Below are 20,715 nucleotides of genomic sequence, written 5' to 3' on the forward strand. Positions count from 1 at the left end.
TCAGCAACATCAGCACAAAGTTGTTTGTAGCAGCAAACAGGAAAACAAACAAACAAGAAAACCTCCAAAGAGTAAATGAAACCTTAATGCATCATTCAAAAACAAGCTATAAAGAGACTCTTTGAAGAACATCTTTTTTTTTATTTTATTTTTTTTTTATTGTAGGGGCACTGTGCAATTTATTGTAAAACTTTGACTTCTATTCATTTTCTTTTACATTCCTGGTCAAGTAAGCCCTTTGGCATTATACCAAAAAAGCAGTTATAACTCACAAAGGACACAAATATGCATACAAACTGGGGTCAGTCACTTCAAGTTTGACACTTATAACTATGCAAACGTATCCTGCAAGTAGTTTGTTATATGAATCTAATATTACATGTGTACCATGAAGACAGCACAGCCTGAAAAACTCATGTAAATTATGTTTCAAGTTTATACTAATCTACTCCCAAAGATTCAATGAGAAAAATCAGTGGGATATTTCTTTTTTTTATAAGGTTTTAATATTAAAAAAATCCAACTTTTGGCATATACAAAGCAGAACTCTTCCTCTATTTCAGGATAACAAATGTTTGTCTCTTCTGCAGAACCAATAACCATTCTCATATGTAATTAAAAATGCTAATGCTTTGAAAGCCACTAAAAATAGTCCCTGCAATTTTGCTTGCCTGATATTCTCTAATGTCAGCAAAAAGTGTGAAAGGACTGGAGTATGGGCAACGTAGGCATTAATGCATGATTTCAAATTGCTTATTATTATATGTCACCTGAAGTGTGAACTCACAGAAGAATCAGAGAATCGTAGAATCACCCGGCTGGAAAAGACCTCCAGGATCATCGAGTCCAACCACTTCTATTTGCCACTAAACCATGTCCCTGAGCACCTCATCTACCCGTCTTTTAAACATCTCCAGGGATGGTGACTCAACTACCTCCCTGGGCAGCCTGTGCTAGTACCCGCTGACCACTTCTGTGAAAAATTTCTTTCTGATATCCTTTGTGTGATGAGTACAATGCAATGAAGATACAGAAAAGGACAATAAGAAGGGAGGCATTATAGAAGAATTATGCAGGTTATCAATAAAAGCTATCTAGACACGTTCAGAAACAGATTCACTAAAAAAACCCACCTGAAATGTGACTTCTCTACTCATGACACACTCATGACATTTTTTAGTGCTTATGACATTGCTAGATGGCACAATTGAAAAATATCTAACAAAGAACTGACCCAGAAAAGTTAAACATGCAAATTACTTCCTTACAATGGTCTTTGAACATAAGCCATCTGAAAAGGTCAGGATTTGTCTGTATCAGGACTTGCATGAAGAAAACGGAATTTCAGTGTGTTGTGTCTCAAGCGTTTCTTCTTTGACAATGTAAATCAATTTACCCCTTGTAAATGACCCTTGCAGGTCTCCAGTTTGCATATAGTGAGATGCTGAGTACAGCTTTATTTTTTCCTACATAAATCCTGACAGTTGAGTATATGTAAACAGTGATAAACCCCCACAGCATCATAAAAACCCCCGTCATTGTCTGCATGATTATAATGTATCAAATTTCTGGTTTGAGGCACAACTATAGCTGTATATCTGTGTGTTTCCCTGGGGTATGAAATACAGCCAAGACATCTATATATCAAAAATTACTCTTCAAGAGCCCTTGGAATTTCAGTCTTCTGCCTCCCTAATGCAAGAACTTCTGCAAAGCATACAGAACCCCAAACTTAATTCCACTATTTACTGGCAAAAAAGTTCATTAAACAAAAATTCAAGAATGCTAATGTTTTTTCTATGAATTCAGCATACTTATGGATATAAATGTGATTACAGACACATCCAGAACATTCCTGAGACCATTTTTCAGTACCAAGCAGAGCATCAGTCATTTCTTTGGAAGGAGAGTGGGGAAAGGAGAGGAAATGCTGATATTATTTTCTCAATTTTATTATTATAAATCTGGAAAATGTTATTACAAATATGGAAAACCAGAGTTCCTTTGTGATATACAATCCCTTCCTTTTTCACTTGTAATTGACAGAAAACTATCTTTTATACAGCAAAGATCAGCAAGATACTTTTCCTGTTAGCTTAACGTTTTCCTACCGAAGACTGATCCTTCTTAAATGACATATTTCTTTCTCCAATTATAATTTGCAAAAGAAATACTTACATTAAATTTATAAAAGAATAAATAAAATTAAATTTTAAACTAAATAATTATTTTAATTAAATTACCTTAATTAAATAATTAAATGATCAAATAATTAAATTTAATATGAAACACACCCTGCATTCCTTTATATCACCTTCCAGTTCTGCTGTTGGCTAAAGCTACTTTAGAGGCAGAGAACACACACTGATTTAACATCAGTTCACTTGAGGGAAAGTAGAGATATACTAGCAAACCTCAGATCCATAAAAGGACTTGTAGATTCTATTCCAGCCAAGTGCCTCACAATTTAGAAATGAAATGTTAGGCAGTGAATACCTAAGTCAACTCTTATATAGTGGCTTTGGTGTCTTCATAGTTCTTCTAGTCAATGCACTTAAAAGTAAGAAAATAATTAAGGATTCTATCTCCATTTACTGTCACTAAGGAATACAATTTATATGCATGTAAGGGAAAATGATTTGTGTAAGCAGCTAAAGAGGAAGAATAAAGAAACTACAACAGAAAGCAGAAAAAACCTCTTCCACTTATTACTTGCATTTTTCTGACCTTCAGCTGCATTTGACAGAAACACTTCTTGCTAAAAACCATACTTGAATATGAGAGCAACACCACCATATTCCTACAATATAGGGATAGCATTGTTCTTCAAAATTATTATGCCATCTGCTTCTTCACAAATTATCTGTATTTAATAGTCTTGTGTTTAGTTTAAATTGACTATAATATCAATGTGTTAGAGACAACCCAACCTGGACGCAGTTGGACTGAAACTTTTCCTGGTGTCACTTGTGTATTTGTTTCATGGTCACTGGGTATTGTGACACGAACTGTGGGATTTTCTACAAAATCTGATTGGCAGCCTCTTTTCATTAAGTTGAAAACAGTGTCACAGCGTCCCTTCTGTGTTGCGCCAGCCATGAAATCCTATTTTAAAAGAGACAAAAAGTACAAAACAATCTAAGCTGAAAAAAACCAACTGTAATTTCTTCAAAGGAAAGAAAAAAACCAAAATAATAGTCTTGGAAAAAATAAAATACGCTACTATAATTGCATAAATCGCAGAATGAGTTCAAGATAGCCATGTGGGTTTAATAAGGGCAATGACGAAATATTTAAATTAAAAGTTAAACCTAATTGACACAATGAATTCTTTCTACAAATGACAGAACTTTTGTATGAGAAAGAGGATCTTGCACAGTCAGAACAAACTGACTTTCCAGAAAAAGGAAACTACTACTAGTACTATGTTACTAAAAAATGTTCTGTGCTAGCTAGGAGTTAATTATAGCAACAAGGTGTCATTCACACAACATCAAAACAGGCTGCTTTTCAGAGGAATCCACTGGTAATGTTACTCAAGCTATTATTTAGAACTAGCAGCAGAAATCAGCTTTAGATTTATCTATCCTGAATTTGTCTGTCAATCACAGATGTTTAAGTTCTATCCCCTACCCTACAACAAATCCAAACACCAGCTGGATTATATAATTTCAGTCCTCAGAAAGAGGAACCTACGTATTACAGGACTGGACATTTTAAGATGCCACCAACATAAAAAAAGCCTCTGTAGCAATAGGAAAGTGCTTAGTAGTAGGATGCTCTCAGAAGCAGCACATCCTTTGTTGCAGTGAGAGGAAAAGGTTTCCAAAATTGTGCCAATGTGATTCAATGCAAAATTCCTTCCTGACTATAAATCTGATGATTAACATGATCCTGATCATGCACAGAAAAAAAAACAAAAAGAAAAAAAAAGATCCTTTGTACTCTTTCAAAGCATTGGTCCATCATAGCCACAGCTGGAGACCAAACAATGGACAATATCTGATATATCAGAGGCAGATGGTGAAAATAAACAATTAAAAAGTCCATACAGCCTACTGTGTATTAGAGAATAGTCATCCAGACCCTGAAAAGACCGGAGAAGGCCCCTGAAGAATGAGACTGACAGTCATGCATCTTGTTTTCCAAGTTCCAACTCATTTTTGTAGTCTAACTCTGATATATATTTTCCATAACCTTTACCGTAGACAACCGAGATTGCTTTTCTTCGTTACTGCTATTTACATATCCTTTTTGATGCATATACATTCCAAAAAGCTAGGCTTTTAAATGTACAAAGAATTTAGCTACTCTCAATGCTATCACTAACAACTGATAGATATTTAGCATTTTCTGAAGTTCACTGTGTGTGGGTATAAAGTTACAGCATCTCAAGCGTTCCTTAGGGCTGATTTTCTCATTAAAAACATTGCTGAGATGAAGCTGGCAGGCTAAGCTAAAACCTGCTCCTGTAACTTTACTCTGGAAAATTTCTATCTGCATTAATATGGGTCTTGCCATTCCACAACCAGGAATGGTGCGTAGGTGACCCAGCTATCAAAGAACAGTGTAAGACAGTTTGATAAACCCTTGGCTTCCATGAACAGCTCTCAGGACTGATATGAGAAGTGATGCAAGAGAAGCAGAGCAGATATGAAACATGGGCAAATCTGAGTGCCTAATTAGGAGACCTACTGCAGCTCCATAGCATGGAAAAGTCAATAAGTGCTGTTCCATGGTAAACACAGATGTAGAAAGATTAAATTGTGCCTTTTGTAAGATACATGGCCACAACAATGGAACACTCCTCACTGTAATGTGTTGTGCCATCTACACAGGCCCTAAGGCTTCTCTTGAAAAACTGCTCCTCTTGCATTACTTTACCTAACACTTGTTTCGGACTAAGTTAATTCTTCCAAGACAAAGTATCTTGGATAAAGTTACACCGGTGCCTTAGCTCCTTATCTCTTCCAGGCACCCTCCTCAAAATTTATCTACCTTCTCTCCTAATGAAAACTGCTACAGATAAGTTTCATGTGATCTTCAAGACCATTTGAGTTTGGAATTGCCAGGGAAATTCTTAAAAATCTTGTTCCTCTGAAGTGCTTAAAATGGTCCAACCTTACTCAAAATCATATAATCAACTGTTTGGTTTTTTTTAATCAAACAAAACTAGAAATTCCAATATTCTTACAGTTCAGAAAGCATTAACGATTTCAGAATAATTCTTTCCCCCTAAGACTGATTTTCTGTGACAAGTCTCAGAACTGATGTTTTCAAGTGTCAAAATAAGAAATGAATATTTTTTATTTTTCATTTCTGACAGGGTCATAAGACATGGTGAAGTCCGAGTTAACTTCAAAGTTAGTAAAATGTTTTGCTAAATGCATATAGAGGTGTATATGTATAGATTTGCTCTGACATATAATGATGACTTAATATAAATTACCGATAAATAATTTTGCTTTTGAAGCCAAAAACTGTTGAACTCTCAAAGCTACTGTAATCTTCCAAAGCTGTCTACAAAGCAGATGGATTGTATTAAAAAGCTCTCACTTAATTTAAAATTACTGCAATTTTCCAAATCAAGGATTGCTTTTTCTCCTTTGGAAACAAAATATATTTCACATGATTTCTCAGGTTCTGTCTCCAGGGGTCATTTAAAGACTTTATTGCTATTTCTCACTATAATTTTCACAGTTTAAAAATCTTTTATCTTTATATGATCAGAAGCAGCTAAACCGTAAGTCAAATGTAAATAAGGGGAAAATCCATACCTCTTGAGCACACCATCCGCACTCTGGACCCAAAGCAAGACACTTTGTGCATGTTACTGCATTTGAAGTGGCACATCTGTTTTCCGCTGCAGTGAAATATAAAACCAAGCATTCATGACTTATGATGATATGTGGGAATTGTAAAATACCTAATTTTAAACCAAGATTTCAAAAATTACTTCACCAGATTAAGAGTGATGACAACGCATCCAAACAGAAGTAAAACAGAACAAAGGCAGTCTGGGGAGGGAATACTTGCCAGATTTTTTTTTTTATCTGCAGTCTAGAACTATGTGTACATATCAAAGAAAACACCATTCTCACAGTGAATTTTTTAAGATCCTGATTTAGAATAACTTTGAAGAGAAATTTTATCTTTGGCATGAACCTTGCTGATTTACTGCCTAACACAAAATATTTACCAGGTAGCTTATGTTATGTCTTCACAGACATTTGCCTTTAAGTCATTTACACTCGACTGAGCTATTCATTATTCACTCTGCATGGAACCCAAAATATTTTCTCACCTTCTATAAATATTCCCCTACTGCATTTTATGGAATGAGTAGTTTCCCAGAAGAGGCAGATTTTTGTTCAAAAGTGGATTCAAATTCATTCAACATTACGTGTGTCACAGATTAAAGACCCATCATTCTGTACTAACAGTCACAAAAAACGTGCCTACTGACAGGTCCATCAGCAAAGTCCTTTATACCCTTTTCACATCTCTGTTTTATAGGTCATTGCTTCAGTTACTACTCTTTGCTATGAAACTTTGGCAGTCGGAATTGGGAAGAAGAGATATCCTTTTGGAGATATCCAAGGGACTTGATCAGCTCAACTTGAATGTCAGCATCAGTGTATCCGTTCAGCACAAGTCTCTCGTAGACCACTGTGCTTCTACACAAAACAGAGTTCACCTGCCAAGAGCTGTAAGAAAGGCTTGTATGACACTCAGTGCACAGCACAGCAGTGCTGGTTATCAACACTGTTTAGTGGCACACTCAGAATGGCACATTATATTAGTATAAAACATACTGGAAACAAAACAAAATTAATTACTGCAGACTGGAAAGGCTACATCTCTTAACTGGTCCATCATGATAATTTGCATATCATTATACTGAAAAAATTTGAAGAAAAGCTGTTTTTTCATCCAGAGTTTTGGCTACATGTACTGTCTCTCAGATTCTTTCTTTCCAAGCTGCAATATTCCATATCATCTCTCTTTTTAGGGTAATGAGAGCTACTTCCCAAGTGAACACCTGTATAGGAAAACATGTACTAAAATATCCTTTTTATCTTTATTTAACTGATTTCAGCTATGGAGTCAAAGATAAGATCTCCTATCATATGAACAGCCAGTCCTCAAAAAGGTCACTTTGAATAACTGATGATCTCAGGAACTAATCACAGCTTGCAAGTTATTAGTATTAGCAACATACATACCATTAAGATTATTAGCAAAAGAGAAAAGCCTAGTACAGAACAATTGCAGCATTATACTGATAACACATAGGTTAGTGGCAACTTCATTCATTTCAAAAGTCAGACTAATATTTCTACTTCATATAAACTGTTGTTGACAAATTTTGCCAGGCAGACAATATGAAAAAAGAAATGTAGATGAAAGGGGAGGAAATTCATATAGAAATGCTGGAATCAATAAGCTAGAAAGCAGCCCAGGAAAGTGCTGGAACAGAGGGAAAACTGAATAAAGGGTTACTGCAAACCACAGGAGAGAAGAACAAGGGTGAGGATTCCAGGTAGGTACTGACATGACATGCATGGGGTAGTGCAGCTTGCCTTTCTAGACAGTACTGGTAAAGCGCAAAGGCACAGGATGAAATGTTGTCGAAGGAGTAAAAATAAAAGCAATGTAATTGTTCTTGGCACAGAATCATCACTCCCATCTTCAACTGGATACCAAAGATAGCAGAGATGAAAGAAAAAAAGAGAGTGAAGTGAAGGATTCAGTAAAATTGTCAAAGGACAGGGAAAGATAAGAATTGGTGATGTGCAGTGTAACAGTGGGCAAAGCCAACCGTGGGACAAAACAGGGAGGAGACAGCATGAACTTTGAAATTACCAATCAAGGAACATCCACCATAAGAGACAGAGCTGTTCTGATAAGAATAAATAGTTGACAGGAAGAAATGAGAGACCTGTGTATCTAGCTTCACAGATAAGGAATAAGCCAAATTAATTCCCAGTCACGGTAAACAGTAAACCAGAATAAACCAAATAATGAGTTTGGCCTGATTAATTTCCCGCAGTAATTTCTGAGACTCCTTTCTTAAAATGTATAATCCTATCTGCACAACACACATTTCCCAAAATTAAATGCGATTGTATAACAAAACATCCGTGTCCTACTGTAACGTGCACTTTATAAAACAAAACAGTGCCTGTGACTGGAACAACTGTACCATATTTCCACATGAATGGGAAAACTGAAAAACAGTTGTCCAAATTCTTTCTTCCCTATGGTTAGTTTAGGTACTGAATTTATTGGAGGCTCATCTAGTTTATTAATACAACATCTGTGGTAGTGAGGGGTGGAGAGGAGTGTCTTTCTAAACTGCTAAGGCAGAAGACAGATCTTAAAATCCAGTTTGGGTTTCCAGTGCAAAGATGAAATGCTTCAACAAATGAGATATACAGTATTGCTGGATGCAAACCCCTTTGCTGATAACTCTCCAGTCTCAAGAGACCCATTTGCACAACATGAAGTCAAGGATTGGCAACTGACAACCTTAGTACCATTGGTTCCAAAAGCTGATTTTTTTGGACAAAAAAGAAGGCTGAAAAAGGTTTATTAATGCCCAGTATACACATTCTGGCTATATTACTACTGCAGTTCCCAAGTACACAGTCCCTTATTGCAGTAACATTTATGGATATGCTTTCATTCACAAAATATTTATTATTTAGTTACAAGCCTACTCTAAAACCATAACTGACAGCATAAACTTCTCAGTTTCTTTTAAAAATCACATGCTAAGGCAAGAAAAAATTTTTTATGAGTTGGCCAAAAAAAGAACTGAGATTTTTCCTGCCACTTCACCAATAACAGAGTCCAGACAAGACTGAGTTACCATTGAGCCAAAGCTAAGGGCAAGTTTCTACTGGCTTAGTTCTAACTGATGTATGCCAAAAGGTATTTTCAACAAGGGCCAAATTTTGTGCTGGGAACTGCACAGGCATACACATATAATAAAAAGTAACTTACGAAGGTTAAACTGCACTTTTCCAGCCTCCTTCACAAAATTTAATCATGCTCCAACAACTGCAGCTATTTACGGTTATCAGAAGTGTGGCAAGCCTAAACTCTAAGCAACAAAGGCAAGACAAGTATCATATATGTAATAATAATTTCCTGCCTCCCTATTATGAAAATAAACTTACGATCAGAGATGGTATAACAATAATGCATACTGGAGTTTGAGAGACGTTAAACAGGTTTTCAAACACACAGCACTTTGTTCAAGTACAGCCAAGAATTCAGATTTACATCAACTTCACTGTTGGTACATGTTTCTGCTGGTTTTGGAGGGTGCACCATTCGCTTTCTTAAAAGAAAAAGCCATAATTTAACTAGCAGCTTATACTCTTCAAACTGTTGAAGACTAGTTAAGGCAAGAAGCTACAGAATTATCTAGCCTCTACGAAGCTTTTTTTCCTTAACTTCTGTATCCTGTCTTGCTCTAAGGAATCCATCAGCCAGGCTGTCCCTCTCCACAGATAATGTGGCATTCAGTAACTTGCATGTAGCACGACTTCTGAGGGAGGCTGCAGCTTTTACGCAGCATGCTGCAGTTATCTTTACCTTTCTGTGGCTTAAGGAGCTAAACCTGACTGCTGCATAGTGGACGGGTAGTAACTGCCCCAGCTAACACACAGCTTCTCAATTCACCTTGGCTGAATGTGCAGAAACAATGAAAAGCATTGTAAAAATGTTACAGAGGGGGAGCTTTTCCATGATTATTGTGTCTGACACTTACTTGCTCAGATTACAAGGAAAAAAAAAGGAGTGTCTGTGCTTTAACTGCCAATCCTAAAACCTAATCCTGGAATAAAGTTTTTTCCCCCCTTTTTTCCCCAAACAAGTATTAATTCTCTCTACCCTTTGTGCACAACGCCATGCTTTAAAAACAAGCTTTGTCACCACCAGTTTTTCCAAGAGGGTTACAAGGTATGCCTGAAAATCAGCTTTAAGAGGTACTCACCCTTGCCCAGAAAAGGAGATTTCAACTTGAATACTGTACATCTATTATGCTTTATAAAAAATTCCTAACATTACTTGAGTAAAAAAAACCAGACAACTTCCCTCTCTCTTATTTCTATTACATACTGGGTTGGTAAATTAGTTTCACTTCTCTATTAATGGTTGTCCACTGCAGCATCACTCTATAAGCTGTGTAATGACTTAAAAATATTCTTTACCAAGAAGAGAAGCAGCAGCAAACTTAAACTCAGCAAGAGACACATGTATTTGCTAAGGAAAAGATGTGTAAAAAGAAGAGTGTAAAACATGACTGGCACTATTAAATTCTGAGTCCTGGAAAAATACTTCAGCAAACCTGGCAAGTGAGTAAAAGGAAAAACATATCTGTGAGCATGGTAAGTGAGTAAAAACACCTTTCCACTAAATACAAACAATCCAACAGCAAAAAAAATAAATCCCAATCTAAACAAAAAAACATCCTAGGCCTTCTTTTTCTACATGTCATTAAAAAAAAAAAATAATGAAATGTTAGAGTGTTCCTAAAAAGAAAAATGGAGTATACCAGAAGATGATATATAGATAAGAGATATAAAAAAGACATAAATAGACGTATACATGCATTCCTGGATAAATTTAGTGAAAAGCGTCACTAGGAAACAAGTCCTGGTGACTGATACAGGCTTCCATTCCTAACTCTGCCAATACCTCTCTGACAGATTTGGGTTTCCCAGTCTAACTACATCACCATATGGACACAGTGCCCTATGAACGTGAGGGGCAATTACTGAGAACGACACAAATTACATAAAAGGCATCAAAATGCAAAGTAACCCAGCAGTCTGCCTCATTGTCTGACAGATCATGCCTTTGCAAAATAACCAAGATCTTCCTTTTTTTGCACATTGTGCAAGCTCTGAGTGACGCCAATGGAGTCAACTGATGCTGGATATCAGCTGAAAAAGGCAAATGGAAAAGGAGGAGACATCTAGCAACACAGCATTAGGAAATCTCTAGCAGAAAAGGACAGTCATAGCTGATTCTGGAGTACAGTAAATGTATCAGAACTCTGCTGTTTAATGGCACGTGGAGATGGAGTTCCAAGGCAATGTACAGACACTTCCATAACTGGGGAATGACACAGACACTCAGCGTCGAGGAGGTACTCCTGACAACACCACTGTGTTTTTAGTTTGTGAGAAAGATGCATATAACAGCACTTTGGAAAAGGTACTACTCAAAATAGCTACTGGTATAGCAGTTTGGACTCACAAACACAACATTAAAACCACAGCCTCAGAAGTGACCTTGACTGTGGGAGACAGAGCTATTGACTACTCCAGGCTGACTTTGTTCCCAAGCCGCAATACGGAATGAAAACAAGCAATGTAACCTTGAAATTTTTCACAACACAACTTTTGTTTCTCGGCCAACCTTACTTTTAGCCTTTCTTTTCTATGAAACTTCCTGCTTTTACAGGAGATGGTTAAATTTTGTTGATGCAATCCATGCCTGCAAACAATGAGTCAAAGACTATTTGGCTTCTGAAATCAACCTATTCTGCCTCTTGCAATAAAAACATACAGGTCAATTTACTCTGATTATATCATTAGAAGAGGCTCGTTTCCCACAGCCATTAGCTTTTATGGCAAAGGTTTGATAGTCCTGTTTGCACAGCTTTGCACCAATAAAAATGCAAAGCATATGGAAACGGAGAGCTTAAATCGTCTTTTATTAAATCCTTTGATTTAAAGGGAACTTCAGGATGTGCGGAGCTGTGTTAATTCCCTTGTTTCCTAGAACAGAACATGGGCATAGGAGTCATTATACTCTAGTCATTTCCAGCGGCTAGAATCTCCCTTGGAGTTGGCCAGCTCGGATACAGCTGTGGTGCTCGAGCAAAGTCTGGAACATCTACTGCTGTATTTCATTGCTAATTTAATCTCTTGCGTATTAGTAAGCACTGCTAGCGAGCAGCACATCAACAACCCAGAAAAGTCAGTATACTCCTGTGTATACTATAAAGTCTTTACCCAAATATGAGGTCAGCATGAGTGTAAAGGTAGACACTATTTTTTGCCTGCTTAATAAGTTCAGCCTTGAATGAAAGACAAGCCCAAGCTATATTTCCCATGATACCAATGCAGCTCCACCTCCTCAAACCAGGCTCTCAACCCCTAGTGGTCTCCCCAGCATACCTTTCTATTGTATCTACTTTTCTCCAAATTCTTGTTTTCTGCCCTCTAAGAGCACTAACTCTTAATGTCACTGCACCATCATTCACAAACCCAGAAGCAGTACAGAGGATGAGCCACAACTCACAGCTCTTTCTTCCCAAGGAGTATCCCCACAGATCCTTAGTCCATAGCAATGCAAACAGTTCACTTCATTTACTTTTATCTAAATGCATACATGGGGAGTTGGAACAAACTTAGTCTGCATGTCAGACCATAATTCTCAAAGCTGAAAACATAATGGAACCAGTCCCTCAATTCTGAACAAAAAAGGATAACTGAATCGTGCTTTTATAGAAGTTTTTCTTGAAACAAACCAAAAGCCCTGACCCAAAACCGTGTGTTTGTGTATATTAGGAAGACCTGTCAGGGTTAAACCAAAACACTGACTACATAATACATGTTTTACACTCACGACGAGAAAACTTCAAGAATATTAGATAAAAGCTGAGTATCACAGAGGACAACTATCACTCTTTAAGGACTTGTAGCATGTAGTGCACTAGTTTGGGAGAAGCAATTATTCAGCAGAGCTATTTTAAAAATGTTACTGCCTTCTGATATACAAAGTGTTTGGTGTTAGTTATTTGAGCAATTTACTTTTCAATAGGGTTTTCAATCTTCAAACATGCTTACTTGCCCTGAGACAAATGCAATGTGGTAAAAACTTTCTAGGACTTTCTTCTAATTTTTTTGTGTTCCTTTTATGCACAGTGAATGCAGGAACCATTAGATTTTAATTAACTGTGTGATAGCAGAAAAGACTCTATTTGATAATTAATAGCTGAATTAAACGTCCTTCAAAGGTGAGTTAAACTACAGAAATTTTCTGAATATATAGACCAAAAATGAATGAACACAAAGATCTCCTAAGAAAATGCTGAGAAACTAGTTTCTCAAACAGGATATACAAACATTGTTAAACAAAAAATCCGAAACCCAACTGCACCTGCAGACACTGGCCTATCTTCATTTTAGGTTTACTATACGTAAGCCTGTTAGGGTTTTATAATTTACACAAAACACGACTGCAAGCTATAAAATAGGCAGACTTGCATGCTAACCATAACTACTGGTGCATATATACTGTTGGGATGCAAGCTTCTGCTTGTGCTTCTGGGAGTGAACGTTCACATATTTGCATGGTCTGCAGGTACAGTTTAAGTGTGCTGTAAACAACAGCCTTCAAACACGCAAATTCAACATTCAAATTTCAAGGTAGTGGTTTATTTAATGTTCTCAAGTAATGCCCCAACATTTCTTAAAACACAATCCAACAGTTTTGCTTAGATTGGAAGAGCATGCTTGCTGATGTCATTAATTTTATTTAGGTCATTTTGCACCAAGTGTAAGCTGTCTCATGTTTTCTTACTTCCTCAGAGTCCTGTTTGTACAAGATGATGGTATCTTGGTTCAGCTTTCCAGCAAGAAGCTCACATCTGAAAGAAGCAAGCTGTCCTCAGCACAGTACTAAACCCTGTAACCCTATGGAGATGAAATGGAAATAAATCTTGCTCTTAAATACAGTAGAATAAGTGGAATTTATTTAGCTTATTCCCTTGAACACCAAGAAGGAAGAGAATTTATTCTGGAAAGGGCAGTTACTGGTTTAATCAGATCTGAACTACTTTTGTGATGCCACCACTCATGCTGCTGTATTCATAAAACAGCTACAACAACAGTGAAACACCAAAAATACTTAAGGTTTTAAGATTTGAACCCAATGAAATAATGCTGCTAACAACTTGACTCCCAGATCAGGAGGGTAGAGAAGGGTCCTGAATTAAAATAAGAACATCATTCCATGTGTCTGAAGCTACAGAATTTTCCTTCTCCAATAATTATAGTTAAAATCTGTCTTAATATATTTTAATAATTATAAATATTTCAGACTCATTACTGTCACCATGAGTAATGCCAGGCGTATGACTATGAAGTCATGTGAAGCATAGAAACATATGAAGCAAAAGGTTAATTACGAGCTTTGAAAACTTCAGTTTAGGCAAATACAGCCTCAAATAGAAGTTCTTTTTTGGCACCTTTCTAATGCTGTAAATTCCTGAAACACTTACATTTTCATCCTGAAACACTTACATTTTGCTCAAGGGGTTATTCTTGTTCTGCCACCAGAACAACGGGGAATCCTGAATGGCTGGCAAGGAGCTTACTTTTCTTCTTGAAGAAAGGTTCCATTACAGTGGACAGTGAACTAATTCATTAGAGTCCTACTTCCTTCCCAAAAGTTAAGCTAAATAGCCTAAGTCCATTTATGTAAACTGCCAAAAGAAAAAAAAATAATCTTTTAATAAAGTTCAAGTGCTTAGGGAAGAATAACAGACCATATCCTACTTTGTCCATCATAAATTATGCCTATTTAAGCAGATCAGAAAGAAGTATTACAACTTTCCACTGGTTAGACTGAAGTCAGCAATTAGTAATGGACATACACAGGAGCTTGAAGACAGATTTTGCTGGAAATGAGGATGTAAGTAGAAAGGGAAACACCAAGACCTTAAGAATTTGATTTAAAAATACCCATAAATGTTTATTAACACAAAGGAAATGTTTATTCTTCTCCAGAATTTTGTTTTCAATACATTTAGCTTGAGAAGCCAGATTTATATCAAAATATCTGCACTACCAGTTACAGTAAAAGCACAGGATAGTTCACATATATGATTCTTGCAAACACAACATATGACTTTAGTGTCATTAATGTAAGTAAAGCACACCGGGGGAACTTTAAGACTCAAGACACAAACCTATTCTGCTGTTCTTCTTACCCTGACAGAACTCATTAAATCCCAGTTACTGCCCGAGACACACCTATCCTGACACTCAAAAGGTATGGTTTTGCTATATGCAGTTGTTTAAATGCCAATTGGTGATAAACAGCATAATTCATGTATGTAGTGTAGATTTTATCTGTACAATAAGGCTTATTGCTTCTTATGTCAGCCCTATTCAAAAGAAGTGAGATCCCTAGCTTCTAAGGACTTACTCCCAAAAATAATGATGATGAATCTGACTTTCTGAAAAAATCTTGATAAATATCAGGAGCCCATGTCAACTTACACAATTTATGAATACCATATTTTATGTTTCTCTTCTCATACTTCCTACTAGTAGTAACTAACAGAAATTGACGCAAATTCAAGACACACCTTATTCTTTCTAGGGACTTGCAAAATATTACCAGCATTTGTGCTCTTTATGAAATGTAAGGGAAATTATAATCTGACATTTTAATGTCCTCTTGTTGAACGTGCACTGAAGCAGAAGAGGGCTTATTTGATGAAGATTTTATTAAGCTTTCATAAAGCTCACATTCTGACATCTTTCTGATGTTCTGAAGAGGTAAACTAAACTTCGACTGCATTTTCATAACAAATCAAATTTATTCTTTCAGGTCTCTTGACTAATGATGTACAATTCCTGCTTGGTCAGCTGTTGCAGTTCCAGCCCTTGGAAGTTTCAGGATCAGAAAAGAAGTTACTGCCTCTTCCAACTGCTATACAGAGTATTCCTGCTGCATGCAACCTTCAGGCTGCCTTCACAACTTCCTTCAGCAACAGCATGTCCTAAATAACATAAGCTCAGCCTTCCCAGAGCACCAAAAGTTATTACTCTTCTAGTGAGTAAACTGTCCAGTTCCACTCTTTTCCCACTCTCACCTCATCACAAACACCTGTAGCACGGAAATGCTGTAAGTACTATACATGCAAATAACCAGTATCACTCAACTTGCAAAAATCATAAAAAAAAAAAACTATCACAAAAAAAAAAATCCTGGGAGAGACATGAATTTGTGACAGATTATGAAAAATCTATAAGCTGCAAAGCAAACTTATGCATAACATTGGCATAACATACTCCTTGGGCAATGTACAAGCCTCCTCCTCACTATTCCTCAGAACTGCACCCTACAACCACGTTCCCTCTCAATCACTCAGGTTGGCTTTCCCAAAGATGATCCAACAGCCCTAGGGAGCAGATCACCCACACAGACTCAGGAAATGAAAAATGAATTTTCTCTTCTTCTTGGATCGCTTTAAGCCTTAGGAAAAGCAGAACTATCTCAGTGTTGAGTATCCCATACAACACAGCTTCTCCCACTGAGCCCCTGAAGGAAATGGGCCAGTGCAGAGAAATCAATAAACACTGGTTAAAGCCATCACGATGTACCATTTATTTCAGCCTTTTATTTTGTGTGTGTGTGTGCAGGGACAGACATGTATTGCCTCTCTTCAAAAATAGTTCTTCCATGGATGATTTTAAAAACTTTTTTCTGTTCTTTTGAGAAGGGGCACAGTAATGGTTTGTGAAACTTTCTAACTAGAGGGAACACACGTAAGAATCTGATGTGACACGACTGGCAAAGCACAAAAGACTCTGACGAGGCAACATTAATGAACTATGTCTGGCACTGGAAGTCATGCTATTAGGATAAATCAATTAACAGTTGTTCCTGCTATGAACACAGGTTGCTTACTTTCCCCAAGCCCCTATCCGGTCTTTCCAAATGACACTCTAAAAAGACCTGAAAATACCAACTTTTAAAAGGTCGAGAGATTTGCCAACCATGACTATATAGCAGAATTGCTGTCTGCCTGTTCTACAACTCTTAAACTAGGGATGAAGATTTTCGTGCCATCCCAGCCCTGTGTGCATATCACAAGTAAATTCTGCTTACTTGAGCTTCATATGGGAATGACTAGGTATTTTTGAAAGCATCGAACACCTTCATTTTCAAATTTTAATATATGTAAAAACTGGTTTTGAGATACTCCTGAGTTTTGAATCAATGTCCTCTGTTAACCTTGACCAATCAGTCATTCTTCAGTATTTAAGCCGTAAATATTCCATGTGCTTATGCAGCAGATAAAAACTAAAGTTTCAACAATTTTGTTTCTGAACAAGGGAAGTGAACCGACTCCACTGAAGTGAGCACTTACAAAACTGACTAACACAATGCATACACATGCTCTTACTGGAGAATCTTGTTTTCACTCAGTTCACTGGTTTACATCATTAGGAGCTTATCAGGTTTAATGTCCAAATATAATTTTGGGATCTGTAGAAATCACTATGGAACTAGCTCCATTTTTATGTCAGGTGTTTGTTTTAGTTGGCTTAGTGAACTGCAAATTTCCTTTGGTGAGACTTGGTGAACAAGGGACCCTTTGTAGAAGGCGTAGTGTAGAACACTAACCTTTTTATCTGAGCTTACAGAACCTTTAATTTGGGGCTTGAAACTTTATAGCATTGTGAGATTTCCTTTTGTGATCCTCCAAAGTTCAAATCCAGGGGCAAATTCTACCTTTAGTCATCCCCAAGCAGTAACTCACATCTCAAACTGCAGTTTACAGAACAAGTACCTCAGGCAGCACCAAACTGTCCAATTTTCAATTAGAAGAGCCACAAATGTTCTAATGAGAATGAGTAAACTTGAGTTCCATGTACATGTCATATTCATTCCAGTCTTTTTTAGAACTGGAGATTCAATGCAACAGAAATGCAGGTTCTGCCAACTCTGCATATAAATAAACTGAACTTGCTGATGGCACGGGAACAGCGTAATGCTCTTCTCCATGCCCAGCACTGTCCAAGTAAAAGCAGAGGAGTGGCTGCTTGAACAGAAGTGTGCTGCCAAATAGCTGTACACGGAGCTGCTGCCCAGAGCATCTCTTGGAACAGCCGACAGAAGTTCAAAGAATCCAGGTGGTGCTGCACTGGCTGACAGAGGTGCCACAATGAAAAGCAAAAAGCACACAAGAACAGGAATGAAAATTGACATGTGTTCATTCACAGAAAAAACAGAACACTCTCGCTTCAACCGTGGCTCTAGCCTTTCAAGGGATTATGTATGAAAGAAAGAATTCAGTGTGACTTTCATCTTTCATGAATTAGCAGAGGTTTCAAATGAAGAGGAATAAACAAGGTCTATCTGAGTTATGGTCTGCCCAGCCTGGGAGCTGTTGTCACAATAAACACGTAACAAATGACGTATCACCCATGTATATTTTCACTATCAAGCACAACAAAGACAGCAGGCATCCTCTGGAGCAAAAGCACCATGTGGTATTCTGTTCTCGTGTATTATTTGCACTAGTGTGTACCCAGGAGCTACACTCGTGAGCAAGCACAGAACTGCACTCAGGCACCCAACTGCCTTCTCCATGAAGTTTCAATTAGCCTTTCAAGTCAATTACGCTGCGTATAAAAGAATCTGGGTTACCAGCTACAAGATGTCATGTTTCATAAGAGATTTAAAAATATTATTTTATTTTTCCTACTGACATTTAGTTTGGTTTTCAATTCAAGCTACGAAGCCAAAAAAGCAATGCAAATTATCCTATGAAAGTTAACAAATTATTCCACTGTTTTTAATAGCACTGGGCAAATCCCTCTGAGTTAGGCATGAATTTGTCACATATGCAATAACGAGCTTAAGACTAATACATTGTTCCCATTGTAAATCTTATTTTTAGAGGTTACATGTTAAGATTTTAAATTAACTCCAGACTTAAGCTCGGAAAAACGCGTTTATTCCACAAGGGGAGGAAAAAAAAAAGGAATAGGAAAGGTGATTGACAACTAGACCTGCTTTTCCTGAGCGCTGCTAGATTCTTCATTAAATACTCAACCAACCTGACAGCTCTAAGCGATGGACTGCTGGACGAGCCAGGGGGTATGTGCACAAAGCCCTCTCAGCCTGCAAGCATCAAAACTGATGTCCAGGGTGTTTGGGGAGCCCTTTCATAGTTTGGGGGGGGGGGAATACCCACGTTTAGCAGCGCCTCTGCCAGCCCCAGAGCCGCCGCCGCTAGGGAACCGCCTGCGCGCAGGTAAAGAGAAGAAACTCTTCCCGCACCTCTATCCACCTCAAACCTGCCACTAAACGTCACGAAAACGATGTAAACGCGGGTGTCCTCGCCCTCCGGACCTGTCCCCCCGCCGCCTGTGCCCCCGGGGGGGGCCGGGGCCGCCTCGCCGAGGCCTCCGCAGGGGGACGGGCGCTCGGGGACCCCCTGGAGCGCGCCGGGGCGATTCCCCAGGGCCGGATCGCCCCCCGGGACCCCACCGGCCCTCCCCCCCACCCCCCAAAACCCGACCCCGACCCCGACGAGCAGCCCCCGGGCGGGGGGCGCTCGGCAACTTACGGCGCTGGCCGAGTCCCCCCGGCACGGCCGCCAGCAGCCGGGCCGCCCCCAGCGGGGCTGCGGGTCCGCGCCCGGGCAGCGGGACGATCCCCGCGGCGAGACACGCCAGCAGCGGCACCCACATCGTGCGCCGCGGCCGGCCCCGCTCCCCCCGCCCTCTCACATCGGCGCCGCGCTCAGTCCCGGCCCCCGCGGGGGCGGCGGCGGCGGCGTCGGGCCCGGGGGAGGGGCGGCGGCGGCGGGCCCGGCGCAGGTAGTAGGGCGGGCGGCCGCATCTCGGGGGCAGCGCCCGCCGCGCCCCGCCGGGACCGACCCCGCCGGCGGCCGCGGGGGCTCTCGGCCGCGGGGAGGCGCTGGGCGCCGAGCGGCTCCGCCCCCCGCGGGCTCCCGGCCGGGGCTGCGGGGAGGCGGCCGCGGCCGCCCGCGCCTCTTTGTTGGGCCGCGGGGAGGCGGCCGGGGGCAGGGGACGCGGCGGCCCCGGCGCTGCCCACACACCCCCCTCCCTCCCAGCTCGGAGTGGCGGGGCTGCTCGGGTTGGGAGAGACCGTACGGATCGTGCGGTTCCACTCCCCTCTCCCGTGAGGACCGGGCTGAGCGGAGCCTCGAACGCCTGCGGGGCTGGGGCAGCCGCAGCAGCGCGCGCCAGCGCCTCGTATCTAATCTAAATCTCCCCTCTCTCCGCTTTAAGCCGTTCCCCCTCGTCCTGTCTCTACGCTCCGCGATAAAGAGCCCCTCCCCGGCTCTCCCGCGGGCTGCAAGGTCGCTATGAAGTCTCCCCGCAGCCTTCTCCTCTCCAGGCTGAACAAGCGCAGGTCTCAGCCTGGGCTGAGGCGCCCCAGCCCTGCGCCCATCCCCGTGGAATCGCTCCCCCCATCCCCGTGGAATCGCTCCCCCCATCCCCGTGGAACGCTCCCCTTCATCCCCGTGTAATCCCTCCCCCCTCATCCCCGCGGAATCGCTCCCTCTCATCCCCGTGGAATCGCTCCCCCTCATCCCCGTGTAATCCCTCCCCCCCATCCCCGCGGAATCGCTCCCCCCCATCCCCGTGGAATCGCTCCCCCTCATCCCCGTGGAATCGCTCCCTCTCATCCCCGCGGAATCGCTCCCCCCATCCCCGTGGAATCGCTCCCCTCATCCCCGTGGAATCGCTCCCCTTCATCCCCGTGTAATCCCTCCCCCCCCATCCCCGCGGAATCGCTCCCCCCCATCCCCGTGGAATCGCTCCCGGGCTCCCACCGCGCACCCCCCCCCCCCCCCCCCCCGCCGTTACTTCTCGTTACATAAAAAAACCAAAACAAAACAAAACAAAAAAACAC

General features: G+C 40.2%; 1 protein-coding gene across 1 annotated transcript in view; it reads right to left on the minus strand.

Annotated features, from left to right (window-relative positions):
- Nucleotides 1-19,561, minus strand: part of ITGB8 (integrin subunit beta 8) — a 47,815-nt gene extending 28,254 nt beyond the window's left edge. Inside the window, exons 1-3 of the mRNA XM_069860312.1 lie at nucleotides 19,400-19,561; nucleotides 5,778-5,863; nucleotides 2,931-3,105 (exon numbers count right to left, since the gene is read on the minus strand). Of these exons, the coding sequence (XP_069716413.1) occupies nucleotides 2,931-3,105; nucleotides 5,778-5,863; nucleotides 19,400-19,523 (385 nt within the window). The 5' untranslated portion in view covers nucleotides 19,524-19,561. The remainder of the gene's footprint in view (nucleotides 1-2,930; nucleotides 3,106-5,777; nucleotides 5,864-19,399) is intronic.
- Nucleotides 19,562-20,715: the final 1,154 nt, after the last annotated feature.

This window comes from Phaenicophaeus curvirostris, chromosome 6, assembly GCF_032191515.1.
Source record: "Phaenicophaeus curvirostris isolate KB17595 chromosome 6, BPBGC_Pcur_1.0, whole genome shotgun sequence".
NCBI classification, from domain to species: Eukaryota; Metazoa; Chordata; class Aves; order Cuculiformes; family Cuculidae; genus Phaenicophaeus; species Phaenicophaeus curvirostris.